General features: G+C 43.0%; 1 protein-coding gene across 13 annotated transcripts in view; it reads right to left on the bottom strand.

The window, feature by feature from the left end:
• Window positions 1-15,005, bottom strand: part of c2cd5 (C2 calcium dependent domain containing 5) — a 30,076-nt gene that overhangs the window by 12,346 nt on the left and 2,725 nt on the right. For 7 of the 13 annotated variants that reach the window (XM_018756017.2, XM_018756024.2, XM_018756018.2 and 4 more), the window contains exons 5-11: window positions 14,243-14,338; window positions 13,905-14,060; window positions 10,234-10,435; window positions 7,839-7,990; window positions 4,556-4,644; window positions 4,215-4,250; window positions 2,617-2,725 (exon numbers count right to left, since the gene is read on the bottom strand). In XM_018756017.2, the coding sequence (XP_018611533.1) occupies window positions 2,617-2,725; window positions 4,215-4,250; window positions 4,556-4,644; window positions 7,839-7,990; window positions 10,234-10,435; window positions 13,905-14,060; window positions 14,243-14,338 (840 nt within the window). Of the gene's footprint in view, window positions 1-2,616; window positions 2,726-4,214; window positions 4,251-4,555; window positions 4,645-7,838; window positions 7,991-8,855; window positions 8,981-10,233; window positions 10,436-13,904; window positions 14,061-14,242; window positions 14,339-15,005 lie in introns of all 13 variants that reach the window. The other 6 variants (XM_018756020.2, XM_018756025.2, XM_018756027.2 and 3 more) reach the window with 3 other exon arrangements.

Genomic DNA, 15,005 nt, shown 5'->3' with positions numbered 1-15,005 from the left:
CAGCTTAAAAATGTTATTTTGCTGAGTTCTTGCTTTAAGAATATGCACTCAGGTACTTATAAAAACACTTTTAGAAGTATTACATAACCTCAGTAAACACTACAGGCCCTCTGTTTACATTAATGACCGGCTGATTCATTTACTAAACTATTAATAAGATTAAGGTAGGTGCTAGACAGCTTCCATAAACAGAGAATCACATCTTCCAAGGTATTTGTCCTTTTTATATTTTTGCTGAGGAATTTTGTCACTAAATACATCTAAATAAGAATGATTCTAAAATTAATATTTTCAAAATGCATTACATCAAACTACAGAATTAATGTAAAGGAATGTAGGTTACTAAATTTAAACGAAAATGGTTAAAAAGCAAGTACAATGTGGACAGGAAGAGAAGCAGTGAGAACGTTTTGAAATTTAACGTAAGAAACATCAGCCCTGGTGTGACTTCACAGCTGGCAAGAATTAGAAAAAACCACTCATAATAATATACATAATACAGTCAACAAAAGCTTATGAAAGAATCCAATGCTATCTAAACGTTAAATGCTAGTTAAATACTAACTAGTAATTTATAAAAAATGTTAATACATTCACAAATGCATCCTGGGTTCATACAGATTATAGTATTTTCTATAACTGAACATTTTTGATAACATCTAAGAGCATTTATGTAATCATTTAACTGTTTTACCTTTAATTTATAGATGATAAACACTCAATATTGGTGATGGGCAACTAAGGTGTCATAATTATATTTTTATAGCACACTTGTTTTATTATATTCTGCTATTATTGTTTAATGTTTTGATAAGTCTCACAGCCTTCATTTATTTCATCAACCTGGGAACTCAAATGGATATGTCACCTAAGAACACACAAAATGGACAAGCCTTGTCTAAATAGTTAATTTCCTGAAGAACTCTGAATTTAACTGACCATGGTACAATGAGATGGGTCTTTTTGGGCCCAACACCCAAGGCAAAAACAGCAGTCGATATCTAACTGGATTAATTAAAATGGAGAGGTGACATTTACGGGGAAATCCTGCTTCTCCACCATCTTTGACTCTCCGTGGATTTACTGAAGTCATCCCATGTCAATGCATGAAAATTAAAATATTTACCACTTTGCACTCATTCCGGGAGTCACAGATTAATCTGAGCTACTTTTTACTCTCTACACTGTACAGAAGCTAATGTCCATGTGGGCTACCCAGACCTCCAAGTCATATTAAAAGGGGCTGACACAAATAAATGCCCATCACCAATTCAAATGTAAAACAAGAAGCACCCTCTCCCTGGGTCTGTCCGTTCCTAAATACTGGAACTTCACTGAGCTGCCATAATTTCTGTGGGTATGTGCAATACTGAAAAAATGGGGAAAATACCTGCTGTGAAACTATTCCAGTCTAGCAGTTTGTATGATCTTGTGTTACCCAAGGCTGAGTTCAAAACAGCAAATTAGTAGTAGTCGGTTAAAGGAGCAGTAAGAAGAGAAGAGAAAAAAGAAGATACAAACAGACTACAAACAAGACACAGTACAACACCGGACAACAACACTCCACAGGAACTGCAAAGACACAGACAACAGAGTTAATCAGAGGCTTATTGAGGTGAGCGCGCAGAGAGAGAGAGTGAGAGAAAGAGAGAGAAAACCACAGTGACAGAAGAGCATGCAGTAGCAGTCTAACATCTGGCCTAGCAAAATCAAGAGCAGTTCTATGCACCAAGTTGACAGTGGTGGCAGTAATATTACAAATCCAAAGGGCGCCTGGAGGAATTGCTCTGCCCTACACCAAACCATGTATTTAGGATTTCCATGGGAATTTCTCTTCCTTTGGCAAAACATGCAGGCAAAGTAGTAAGCTTCACTCTTCACCTTGTTTCTAGCTGCTTCAGTAGCCCTGAACCTACAGTCACTGCTGAGTTGAAAGTCAAGTGGCTGAAGTGGAACTCCACACTCCTTAGTTCATATATCCTGCATCCCAAACGAGGGAGATTCAAGCTACATTTTTGCAAGCCTCATATAATGCATAGGTTCAGGCTGCAGTCCACCCTCTATGTCCTTCACACCAGCTCTGTGTGCTATCCTACTACTGCCCTTAATATATATCTGGTTTCCCCTTCTTTGACTTGATCAAGAAAATAAAATATTTCTTGGCAAGGCATTACTGGGAGATCTCATTATCATGACAGCATCACATTACAATAAGGAAAACAGTTTAAAGATAATGTTAGTGATCTTTGGATCTTTGTGAACTCGGGCAAACACTTAAGTTCATATTTGACTGAAGTGCCTAAATTTAATTGCTCTTCAACACTTTAGGATTTGAAGACTTCCACATGTAACTGAGCTACTGATAGGAGCCTCCTGACCAATCTGGGCAAATAGACAGGAAATGGAAATGCAAAGGTCGCCTGAATCTCCCCTACATGTGGGAATAACATGTCTTCTGCCGTTCATCAAGCACTTTACACTAGTCCCACATCAATCTGAGGGAATGACCATCTCCCAGACAGGGCGAGCTCCAGGAAGAACAGTTGTTATCAATCTAGTGCCTGACATGTCCAAAGTGACTTGTCGTATATTTGGCACTGCGTTGTGAAGACCTACCCGGGTTGTGGATACGATCCAGAAGCTTGACTGACCGTGCGCTGACCACGCCACCCACGTGGACTAGGAAGCCAGGTGGGAAGCAGGTGAGGGTGAAGAACGGGAACTCCTGAAAGAAGGAGGGCGTCAGAGATTTAATTCTGAGACTGGAGAGAGTGCAACAGCTCAAGATTTATAGTCCAAGACAAACCACACGTAACGGTTAGATGAGAAACCAAACACTGATTACAAACAACTGTGGTACTTCATTACCAAAAAGAATTTCGAAGTGTTAGTATTCAAAGAATACCATGAGTTACATGAAAACAACCCTGATGCAAAAATCACTTTTTTTTTGGCTTTGAAATCCAGCCACAGTCAAGGAGATGCTGTACAGTGAGAAGGATTGGGACAATCCTTCTGCAGGAGAGGCATGCAAGAAACGTGTATGAAGAGAGTGGCGTTCCCCATGCTGCTGCACCAGCTTAGATGACAAACAGACCATGGCAAAAAAACAGCTGGCGCCTGTTTAAGATCTGGGAAGGGAAACCCTGCCTTTATGACAGCCTGCAACGCATGGCTTATAAGTTACACTGGACCAGTATCTTGTGAGACTGACAAATGACAGAATGGACCAATTATGTGCAATACTGTGCAGACCTACTGAAATCACTGCACATCTGTACAAAATCATTTATCAACGGATTCTGTAAATTCTGCAAACACCAATTTTCCTTTCAGTGTTGCCCTTCCCTAAAGTTATACACTAAAAAGAATATTTAACTTCACCAAAGCCTGGAGAATATTTAAAATTCATTCTGTAATTCCATTCGTGTTCCACTTAGGAGCTCCAGTTCTTCTATGCTGTACTACGTTTTTGAGACTGCTGTGATGAAATACTGCTCACAAAGGGAAAACACACTTAATACAGCCTTATCTCTAGGGTTTCACTCTTTTAAAGCAATATCTAACATAACAAAATATCTTCAATCTTTCACATAGCAAGCTTTCATGTTAACTCTTCTGGCAACTTTAATTGGACAGGGAATCAGGCAATTATCTCATTTGCAAAGCCATTTATGCTAAGTAGGCCAGAGCAGAGCATCTCAGCTCAAACTAATTTGTGAAAGCTGTAATGGAAAAAAAAAAAAAAGACATCTAAGATCTTTTTCTCATTTTTCCTCTTTTTTTGTGACAGCTAACTGTGGAATATCTATGATAAAAAGTAAATTAATCCTCACTATGCCCGTAGTAAATGATCCTGAAAAAATGTTCTGAAACAATTTAATCTTTTGTTTCCATAAGAAGGAACAAGTGTGCTTTATTTTGATGATTGGCATGGATAACATTTAAGGATCCACGCATCCTCATGACCAGTAAATGCAAAAATGAGTGGTGAGAGCAACCCAAACAAGGCAAAGAAAAAGATTTCATTGAAACATACAAATGAAAACACTTCCTCCCTTTACAAAAGGGTAGTAGTCATGGCTTTTAATTGTTCAAAAGGCACCACCCCAGATGGAAAGAATCACAAAGGCAAAAAATATATAAACATACAGAAAAAAAAACATGTGGAATTCATAACACAGAAAAATCACACGGTGGCATTGACAACATACCATTGTCCTAACAAACACACGAGAGGAGGATGCTCCCTGAGTCCCAGAGAGAACAAGAGGATGGAAAAACATGTTAATCACTCTCCCAGACGGATGTGAGCTCACGCTACTTCAAATGTACAGCACGGACAGCGAAGAGTGTGTACTTTCTGGATGATGTTGCTCTAAAGCTGGCATGTAATTCAAGTCTCAAACATGCCACGCTTGTTCCACCTAGCACAAACCAGCCTGTGCAAGATGTGGAAGCGTGATGTAGAGGTGGCAGCCCTGTCTAGGTTTTACGGTGGGGATCGAGGGCAGTAGAGCAGGTGCCTTGCCTGCAGAGCTGAGAAAGTACATACCCTTTGCTCCAATGCTGTCTGGGTCTGCTGTCTTAAGAGAGTCTTCAGTGGACCACCTTCCTTCCCAACACTTCCCCCGCTGCCCATTCCTGCAGGCAAGGGGGGGGTGGGGGTGGGAACAGAAAGGCTCAGCAGGCAAACACATCAGAAAAGCTGCTCCACTTTCCAACATTGAAAAAATTCTACAGGCCATCAGAAACCAAACATCCTATGGCTGTGCTTTCCTACAAGACATCCCAGAAACCAAGTTTTTCCCTACTCTGTGTCCCTTAAGGAGGTGGAAAGGCTAAAACACCACTCAGTATGCGTACCTAACTGGTCATACTGAAATGTTATAAAATTATACAGAATCTTCACTGAGGTTTCAAGAAATCACATAGAAGTTACATAAAGTCTACCTTAGGGGACAGAATTTTTTTTTTTAGCAATACACACTAGAGATGCATCAGTAAGTATAAACTTAGTGTGACAGCGAGTTGCCACTGAACTAGGGCTCTGATCACATAATTTGCATCTTCTATTTTTTCACCAGCTCACAGACAGCCAACAGCAATGGGGTCTTTTGTCTTGTCTTCACAACTAACCTTTCAATGTCAACCAGTGATTGAAAACAAAGTACTGCATTTAATCTGTGGATATTTGGTCTAAAGGCAGACAGAGTAAGAGGATTTTTTTATTACATGTACTGTTACAACAAATGCTTTTAAGAAAATGTGTAATGAAGGAGGAAAAAAAAAAAAAAACAAAAACAATGCTGATTATAGACCAGGAAGGTTAGCCAACTGGCATTTGGGGAAAATGTGGAATGTGCATCCAATTCCATTCACAGGAGCACTGACTCAATATTCAACATGAATAATATAACATAACAACATAAACAACAATTAATTAGAATAAAGTTGGTAAGGTTAGTAAAAATAGTTAGTAACAGAGTTTAAATAAAGCATATAAAGAATGACCAACAAAGAGAAGTGATGTAAGGAAATGCAGTCTGGTGTCTTTCAGATCAATTACTTAGAATCTATGTTTTCACATTTGGCAACGGGAGGGGAGGAAGGGTGTTATGGTGCAGTAAATCTGTATGAATGGGTCTGTCCTACCGGAGGCCACCAGTAGCATGTCCTCACTGAAAGAGACACTTTTTCTCAGCGCTGCGGGGTTTGAGTGGCCCGAGTAAGGTGGAGGGGTGGTGAACCCTTGGGCCATCCTGGGCCCCAGGGGAAGGTGGAAAGAGTTTGACTTGGGCAGGGACTCGGGGGACAGGGAGAGAGAACTAGGACAGAGGAAGCCCCTGGGCCCTGCACGGGATGGCGCCGCTGCAGCGGACAGAAACGTGCCGAGAAGAGAAGATGGACGTGTCACAAGATCATGAGTATGACAGGCAAACTGGAAGGACAGAGCGGCACATTTGAGAGGCAGAAAGAAATCACAACAGGAAAGAAAACACACAACAGGAAATTAAATGGAACCATTCAATTAAAAGTAACAACTAATAAAATGGGGGGGGATGTAAATGGGAAAAAAAAAGCAAAAAAAAAAAAGCAGAAACCGTGGTAAAACATTACTGAAGGCCAGTAACAATACTGCAATGCCAGACTCCTGCAAGCAGGGTACAACATCCACCCACATGGTGTCTGTCTCTCATCTTTTCTAAAAGGTTGCATAAGCTAAAAAATCATTTTTATGTTGCACTTGATTCCTATGTGCCTTTGAGGAGTGACAACCTTGCGATGAACCAAACAAAAGAATCAAGTTTATTCCAACACAAAACAACTGTGTGTTTGACGCACAAAGGATGACTAATTTTTTTAAACAGCATCGAACAATGTACCACAATATAAAGGCTTTAAAGGTGGTGTTTACTTTCTCTCTACCTACATTGCATCGATTTAACATATTACAAAATACATTAATAAAATGGGAATTCCACAAAAATTTTACTTGACTTTTAAACAGGTGTACATTTTTATTTTCATAAGGACATTCTGTACAGAAAGCAGAATTTATGTACTGTGAATTGGAAGTTTTGAGAATGTGATGTCTTTTCCTCTCCCATGATCTGAACATCACCAAATGCCGCTGATGTGAAAACTTTTCGTTAACGGTACCCTACCCAATTTTAGACGACTATGTTCCTGACTCGACATTTATATTTAAATAGCAGGTCCACTTCTATTTCTTTCTACTCCCAGCTTAGTATGAACAGTGTAGTTCCATGAAACAAATAAATACTTATTTTGTTACTGACCAAACTGTAATTTGGTGATGACTGCTGTCTCATGAGGACCTACCAAGTATATAATTGCATTATGGCGAAGTTCCCCTTCAGTAAACCAGTACAAGGATGAACTCTACGACTGTACCCATTTAAACCATAAAAGCGTGGCCAAGATAATGCTGTACGCAAAATTATGAAACAGGTATTTTATGACTGCCTGACGTAACACTGCAATGAAATTATTCTGCATGCTCAGGTTATGAGCATGGATTAAAAAAGTGCACTCACATACCGACAAAGTGCTCATTCAAAGTATATTAACAACAGAATTCTGAAAATGCCACAAAGCCAAACTGTAAATGCCATGGCATTGTAGCAGATGGATACAGAATTCAGGCATGTGTAAAAATAAGCAAACCCCAAAGTACGTTAAATCAAGTAGTAAGGTAAATGCGATAAGGCATATAAATTAAATGCAAACCAAGGTAATTAATCTAAGAGCCAAATTCCCTGGCAGCACAACCTTGAATAAAGGTAATAAACCTAGTCACTTAGCCTCAGGCTTATACTCCATGTCAGATGCTTTTGAAGCACTAATTGGCCTGAATATGGTTACTTCCACAGGAGTACTATGGATATATATACAGAGAACAATATCTCAATCTCGACTATATTTAAAAATTTAATAAATTCCAGGAAAAAAAACGAGTTCAATTACTCATCAAGTAAAAGTAGGGTAAAAGTTGGATGAATACTTCAACTTAAAGCTTATTATGTAGCAGTACACACCTAAGGATTAAACTGGTTCAAATTTTTGTTCTTAGTCTTCAAACAATGCTTTCTGTAATGCATACTGCTTTAATGTACAAAGGAACTGGTCTCAAAAAGCAAATTAAAAATTACAAATGCTTGAGAGTGTAAAAACAACAAAAAATGGGAGAGACAAGGAACAAATGAGGAAGCAGTAGGGTGGCTGTAAAAATGAAAATAAACCTTGAATTAAAAATAATGAAAATCAACTGAGGGGCAGAAAAACAAAACATAAGGCTAGTGGAGGTGCCTTACCAGTTTTAGGTGTCAAACTCAAATCTGTGTCAGAAGAGGAGGACTGTCGGCTGTAGGACTTGGAGGGTGAAAAGGAATAGGTTTGGTTTTTCAGTGGGGTGGAGGGTCCAGATGAATGAGTATTGGGGTTGGGATCTTCACTGAAGGGAACCCTGCCAGAAGAAGGTGGAAAGACATTCAGTAACCCCCACCCCCTGAGACAGGAGGTCTGGCGAGTAGGTGACCCACTGCAAGGGTTGAGGGGTTGTGCGGGCTACAGGAGGAGGAGGAGGAAGGGGCCCCTGAGGAGCAGAGCGTTCGCGCCCATATATGTGTGTCTGCGAGAGTGCGTGGAGGCAAGGCGAAAACGGGTGGGCTGAGACTTGGCCGCTATCTGCCGGAACGGCGGAACCAGACATAATGGCTGAGAGATTCAAAACAAAACAAGCATATGGAAATTGTCTCTGAAAGACTTATTAAAAATATGAATTGCAAATGAGAAGCTAAAGAGGGGGAAAAAAAAAAAACAACAAAAACGGATTGGTTAGGACAAAAAAACGTGAAATGCAAAGCATTTGTTTCAGCTAACCAAAGCAAAATATTCTGATGCGGAAAACGTGACAATTTCAAATCATTTATTGCTTCTTTTTCACTTTTTGGCTGTAAAAACGCTGAAAGAACACAAAAAAAGGAAAGAAATGCCAATGGCTGCAAATGGAATTGAAAAAAATGATGCTTGTGTCCGAGTTTTGACTGGTCAATCTTTTTTTTATCTACTGGTGAAACAGCTTTTGAAAAAAGCACCTAGACTGTGCCCGACTTTCTCTGGAGAGAATGCTTTGGAAGCTGAAGGTTTTTTGAGCTGGTGATGTCATAGCCCTCCCCGGCAAATGGTGACGAGGTGGGCGGGTCCGTGGGAGGGGTTTGGGTTGTTGGAGAAGCGGGGTACCTGCCTACACTGCCTGCCTGGCAATACAGTCTGAGCCGTGTGTTCACGGCCCGTCTCTCCCAAGCTCCTGTGCCTATGAAGTCTCATACCAGTGAAGATGAGGGTAGGAACAGACACAGAGAAGCCCTGAGAGAGTCGTGAGCCGGCGGCAGTGTGAATGGGGCTGCTGTGGGTCGAGCGGCATCCGTGGCTGGGGCCCTGGGCCAGCGGAGACCTGAGGCAGTTGGCAGCCATAGAGGAAGAAAGAAAGAACAAAAACAACACAGACAACAAATTGCAGCAAAAGAAAAAAAAAAGGGAGTGGGAAGAAGAAAGAGCAGGAAAAAAAGGAAGAGTAGAAGAGGTAGTGGCCTTTCCTTCTTCCTTCCCAAACTCTCCTTGCAAGTGATTCTTTCTCCAGGAAGCTGCGGACCAAGGGAAGCTAAGTAGCGCCAAACCTCCCCCCACTACCCTCACCCCGCCCACCCCTGCACAGACTGCGCTGGGTTGAGAACAAACCGTGGAAGCAAGTAAGCAGGCATGCGCAACCCTACAGCAGTGGGCCTAAAACACAAGACAAACCAGGCAGGGTGACAGATGCTGCAAGTTCTTCAATAAACCCTTACTGCTCTTTGGGTCTTTTCCTCAATAATTCAAATAAATTACCACTACATTTTCTGGCCGCTTACCGGATAAAATAAGAGACACCAGCAAATACAATAACTTCATCTTATTGATCACGGCTCTTTGATCTGCTGCATCAAACTGGTGAAGACCACCAAGCTGACTAGTGCTTACCTAAAGCATCACAAGTTTATATTTACATTTATTCATTTAGCACACACTTTTCTCCAAAACGACATACACCCTCGAGAACACAGAAAAATGAATTACTTCAACAGAAGTTTCAAAATATTACACTCCTTTCCATGTCGGCCTTGTTTGAAAATGATAATCTGAGGATACATCAGATAATCTGATGTAAGGTGAGTTGTCATATTTTCTGGATCTTTTCACAACACAGCACCTGTCTTAGGAATTCCTGACACTGGACTTTCTCACAGGAAATGCACCCTGCATGCTGGCGCATTCTGGGAAAGATCATGCAGGAATGCGCCTCGTGTGCACAGCTGACCCCAGGGGTAAAGAAGCACATGTTTGGGACTGCAATGTTCGAGTGGAGCCAAAAAAAAAAAAAAAAAAAAAAATAAAAAAAGAATCATCCCGCCTTCTACACACAGTCCATGACACTGAAGGCATCAGGAAACTGGAGAAGTAATTTTGCTTAAAGAGAAATTCACAGGGAAAAAAAAGACGCTGCAACATTCAAATCTATATGTAGGATAAAATATTTTGTATTACACATTAGTTTTTAAACTAAAGATAACTGATTGTCTTCTTTTAGCATGGGAGCTCTAACATGCAAACTATCAAGACATACAGTTTTTGTCATGCTGGGGAACTTGATCCCATCTACCTCATACTTACTCTTTCATATCTCTGGATGGGGAATTGCATGCGGGAAGGGCAGCTGTAGGGAGGCTACTTAATTTGTCCAGGGTGCAGGCCGTCCCAATGGCACGCACTACCAAGCCTGACTCGCCCTCCAGGTCAAAGCACTGCAGGTAGCCCACCACCGCGTTGCCCCCCATCTCCAGTACTTTCAGTCCAATCTTCCTCTGGAGCTCTCCTGGAATTGAACCATTTGATAAGTGAACCTGTATAGCAGTGTAGCATCTGCAATCATGTTGCTGCAATAACTGCATAACTTTATCCATCCATCCGTCCATGCATCCATCCATCCATGCATTTTCCAGACAGCTTGTCCAGCTAGGGTCGCGGTGGCAATAAGGAGAGCAGAGAAGCCCAGACGTCCCTGTCCCTCGCAACTTCCTCCAGCTCAACCTGGGGGATCTCCAGCCGCTCCCAGACTAACTGGGAGATATAATCTCTCCAGCACATCCTGGGCTGACCTCGGAGCCTCCTCCCAGTTGGCCGTGCCTGGTATACCACCAAAGGAGGGCGCCCAGGGGGCATCCCTACCAGATGCCCGAACCACCTGAACTCGCTTCACTCAATGCAGAAATGTAGCAGATCTACTCTGAGTTCCTCCCGGATGGCCGAACTCCTCACCCTGTCACGGAGAGTCAGAGTGAGGCTCACCAGCCTTGGGAGAAAACTCATTTCAGCCGCTTGAATCCGCAATCTTTTTCTTTCAGTCATTATCCAGAGTTCATGACCACAGGTGAGGGTAGGGATGTAGACCGATCGTTGGTAAATAGACAGCTTCGCCTTATGGCTCAGCTCCCTCTTCACCACCACAGTCCGGTACAGCAACCGTATTACCGCTGCTCCCAGCCTGCAGCCAATCTCACTCTCCCTTCTCCCCTCACTCGTGAACAAGACCCCAAGATACCTAAACTCCTCCACCTTAGGCAAATTCTCTCCCCTTATTTGAAGGGGGCATGCCATCCTTTTCCGTGAGAGAACCGTGGACTCAGACTTGGAAGTGCTGATCCTCAGACTAACCGCTTCACACTCGGCTGCAAACCGTTGCAGGGCATGCTGGAGGCATCCATTTGACAGTGCCAAAAGGACATCATCATTTGAAAAAAGCAGAGACATCACCTTCTGACTTCCACATAGAATGCCCTCCTGACCTTGACTGTGCCTTGATATGCTATCCATAAAAACAACAAACAGGAGTGGAGACAAGGCACAACCTTGGCGGAGTCCAACACCCACATTGAATGGGCTTCACTTAATGCTGAGTAAGCGGACACAGCTCTCGCTCTGTGTGTACAGAGACCGAATGGCCCACAGTAGTGGCCCTGGCACCCCATACTTCCGAAGCACCTCCCACAGAATTTCTCAGGGAACATGGTCGTAGGCCTTCTCCAAGTCCACAAAACACATGAAGACCGGATCAGCAAACTCTCATATCCCCTCAGTTATCTGTGAAAGGGTGAAAAGCTGGTCTACTGTTCCACAGCCAGGACGGAATCCGCATTGTTCCTCTTCAATCCAAGGTTCAATTATCAGCCGGAGCCTCCTTTCCAGTACCCTGGCATAGATTCTTCCAGGGAGGCTGTGAAATGTGATATCTCGGTAGTTGGGACATACCCACCGGTCCCCTTTCTTAAAGATAGGGACCAATACCCCAGTTTGCCAATCCAAAGGCACTGTCCCCAGGCTCCATACGACATTGCAGAGCCGTGTCAGCCAAGACAGCCCTACAACATCCAGGGCCTTAAGCAGTTCCGGGCGAACCGGAGCTTTGCCTCTGTGGAGCTTTCCAACTACCTCAGTGACTTCCACTAAGGAAATGGATTCTGATACCCCAGAAGTCTCTGTCCCTGAATCCTGTAAGGGAGACATATCTCTTGGGTTTAGGAGTTTCTCAAAGTGTTCATTCCACCTCCTGACAATGTCTTCATTTGAGGTCAGAGTCTCTCCACCTTTGCTGAGCACAGCTTGAGCCAAGCTCCTCCGACCCCTCCTGAGCCGCCAAATGGTTCTTCAGAACCTCTTTGAGGCCGACCAAAAGTCATTTTCCATGGCCTCTTCAAACTCCTCCCACGCTCCAGATTTTGCTTCTGCAACCGCAGCAGCTGCCGCCTATTTTTGCCTGCTGGTACCTATTTGCTGAGTCAGGAGTCCTCAAAGCCAACCAGGCCCTAAAGGCTTCCTTCTTCAGCTTGACGGTTTCCCCCACCACTGGTGTCCACCAGCAGGTTCTTGGGTTGCCATCATGAGCGGCACCCACAAGCTTTTGGCCACAGCTGAGCCTGACTGCTTCCACAATAGAGGTTTTGAACAGGGTCCATTTAGACTTCATGTTCCTTATCTCCTCTGGGACCTGAGAGTTCCCACGGAAGTGGGAGTTAAAATCATTCAAGACAGGATCCTCCAACAGTCGTTCCCAGCACACCCTCACAATACGCTTGGGTCTACCGGGTCTGTCCATCAGTTTTCCCTTCTATCTGATCCAGCTCACCACCCGATGGTGATCGGTTGACAGCTCAGCACCTCACTTCACCCGAGCGTCCACAACATGTGGCCTCAAGTCAGATGAAATGACTACAAGGTCAACCACTGACCTTTGGTCCAAGGAGCTCAGGTACCAAGTTCACTTATGAACATCCTTGTGTTCGAACATGGTGTTTGTTATGGACAAACCATGACTAGAACAAAACTCCAATAACATTTCACCATTCGGGTTTAGATCGGGCAAGCCATTCTTCCCAATCACCCCCCCTTCAGATTTCCCAGTCATTGCCAACGTGAGCATTGAAGTTCCCCAGCAGGACTATGGAGTCTGTAGGTGGGGCCCTGTCCAGAACCCCACCCACTCTCTAAAAGAAGGTCGAATACTCTGAACTGCTGCTTGGTGCATAAGCATGCACAACAGTCAGAGTTTTCCTCTCTGCGACCTTAAATCGCATTGAGGTGACCCTCTTGTCCACCGGGAGAAACTCCAACTGCACGGCAGCCAGCCGTGGGCTTGTGAGTATCCCCACACCTGCCCGGCGCTTCTCACCCTGTGCAACTCCCGAGTAGGAGAGAGACCACCCTCTATCGAGGAGTTTGGTTCCAGAGCCAACGCTGTGAGTGGAGGTGAGCCCAACTATATCTACTGTATCTCTCAATCTCCTGCACCAGTTACAGCTCCTTTCCCCGAAGTGAGGTGACATTCTACGTGCCAAGAGCTAGTTTCTGCTACGAGGGTCTGTGACGTCATGCACCACCTGGCCCCCTCCTGCTGCCTGAAAGACACTGCACCCAACCCCAATGTTGGACCTTGCAGGAGGTGGGACCACAGAGTCCCCCCCACGTTGCCTTTTCAGGCTGAGCCCGGCCACCAGGTGCTTGCCCAGGAACACTACCCCCAGGCCTGGCTCCCAGGGCAGGTCCCAGTAACTCTATTCCGGGCAGGGTACACGTTGTACTGTTAATCTCTTTCATTGGGATTTTTGTATAACTGTACATTCTGTAAAATTTTATAGTATTTTATGAACTAACTAACTTTAGGTGTACCTGAATGAAAAATCAAAGTTGAAACTACTACAACAGTGCATTTCATAATATAAAGTTATGCTGGATTCAGCTCAGCTGCTCTACATGGGAGAACTTCAGTATACGCCAGCGAGCTCTCATACCAGACATCAGAGAGATGAGCCTCTGTCTGGCTTCGTTGGAAGCCCGAGGGGTTCGGATGCGGTCAATCCACTGGTACTCTGGGTCCTCGTTCACCACCAGTTCCTCCACAAAGCCATGAACTGTAACCACTCGATAACACCTAGGAATGGATGTGGCTGAGAAAAAACCAGTCTGTTACAGTTACACCAAAAACAAAGAGGCCAGATTTTTTTAAACAATGTTCCCTGTCCTTAAATGATCAAAAGTTAAGATTCACCTTTTCCAATAAGACACTATGCAACTGCCTTGAAACAGTGCTGTCTCCATAATCAATACATTTGCATAAAACATGACTTACTACAAAAGAACTTGACTCCGCAAGATGACTGCCTGAAGCGGTTTGAGTCATTGAAGAGGTCCACCTTCACCAGAACATTTATTTCCCCACGAATACCTTTGATAAAACCAGTAAGATTACAGGAAAACCACTGGCAGACCGAACAGTTTTATATGTACAGGCAGTCCGTGGATTACGAACGAGTCCCATTCCTAAATTTATCTTTAACACGGATTTGTACGTAAATTGGAACAGTTAGGTACGGTTCGTGTTTAATGTCAGCTAGTGAAATGTTTGTCTTAGTATAATATGGTGTACCTTTCTCTTCATAAAAAACATTACAGAAACACTTCCGTATATACTAATACATCTTTAATATAATAATGCATTAATAATAAAAATTATAACAAGAAAAATAAATGTAACTACAGTATTTATAATAGAGACAGTGATAGAAAGACATAATAAATGTCACTACAGTATTTATAATACAGAGAGGAGGAGGAGCGAGAGAATGTGTATGTGTGTGTATGTATAAAAACAAAGAAACTATAATTTTCGCATTTCCAATGTTCGTTGGCGTTTCACCTTTTTCCGATCGCTTTATTATTTCTACTTTAGTTTCGTGATCGTTTTCCTTTTCTTGGATGCATCATCATGACTTGCATCACATTTACGCTTTGGTGCCATATAGTAGGCTTTACAAGGGATGGTTCATAACTATGGGTTTTATAAGTCGGATATTCATAACCAGGGGACTGCCTGTACATGCATTTCCAAAAAA

This window comes from Scleropages formosus, chromosome 24 (genome assembly GCF_900964775.1).
Source record: "Scleropages formosus chromosome 24, fSclFor1.1, whole genome shotgun sequence".
In the NCBI taxonomy this organism is placed as follows: domain Eukaryota; kingdom Metazoa; phylum Chordata; class Actinopteri; order Osteoglossiformes; family Osteoglossidae; genus Scleropages; species Scleropages formosus.
This window is presented reverse-complemented; position numbering and strand designations above follow the sequence as displayed.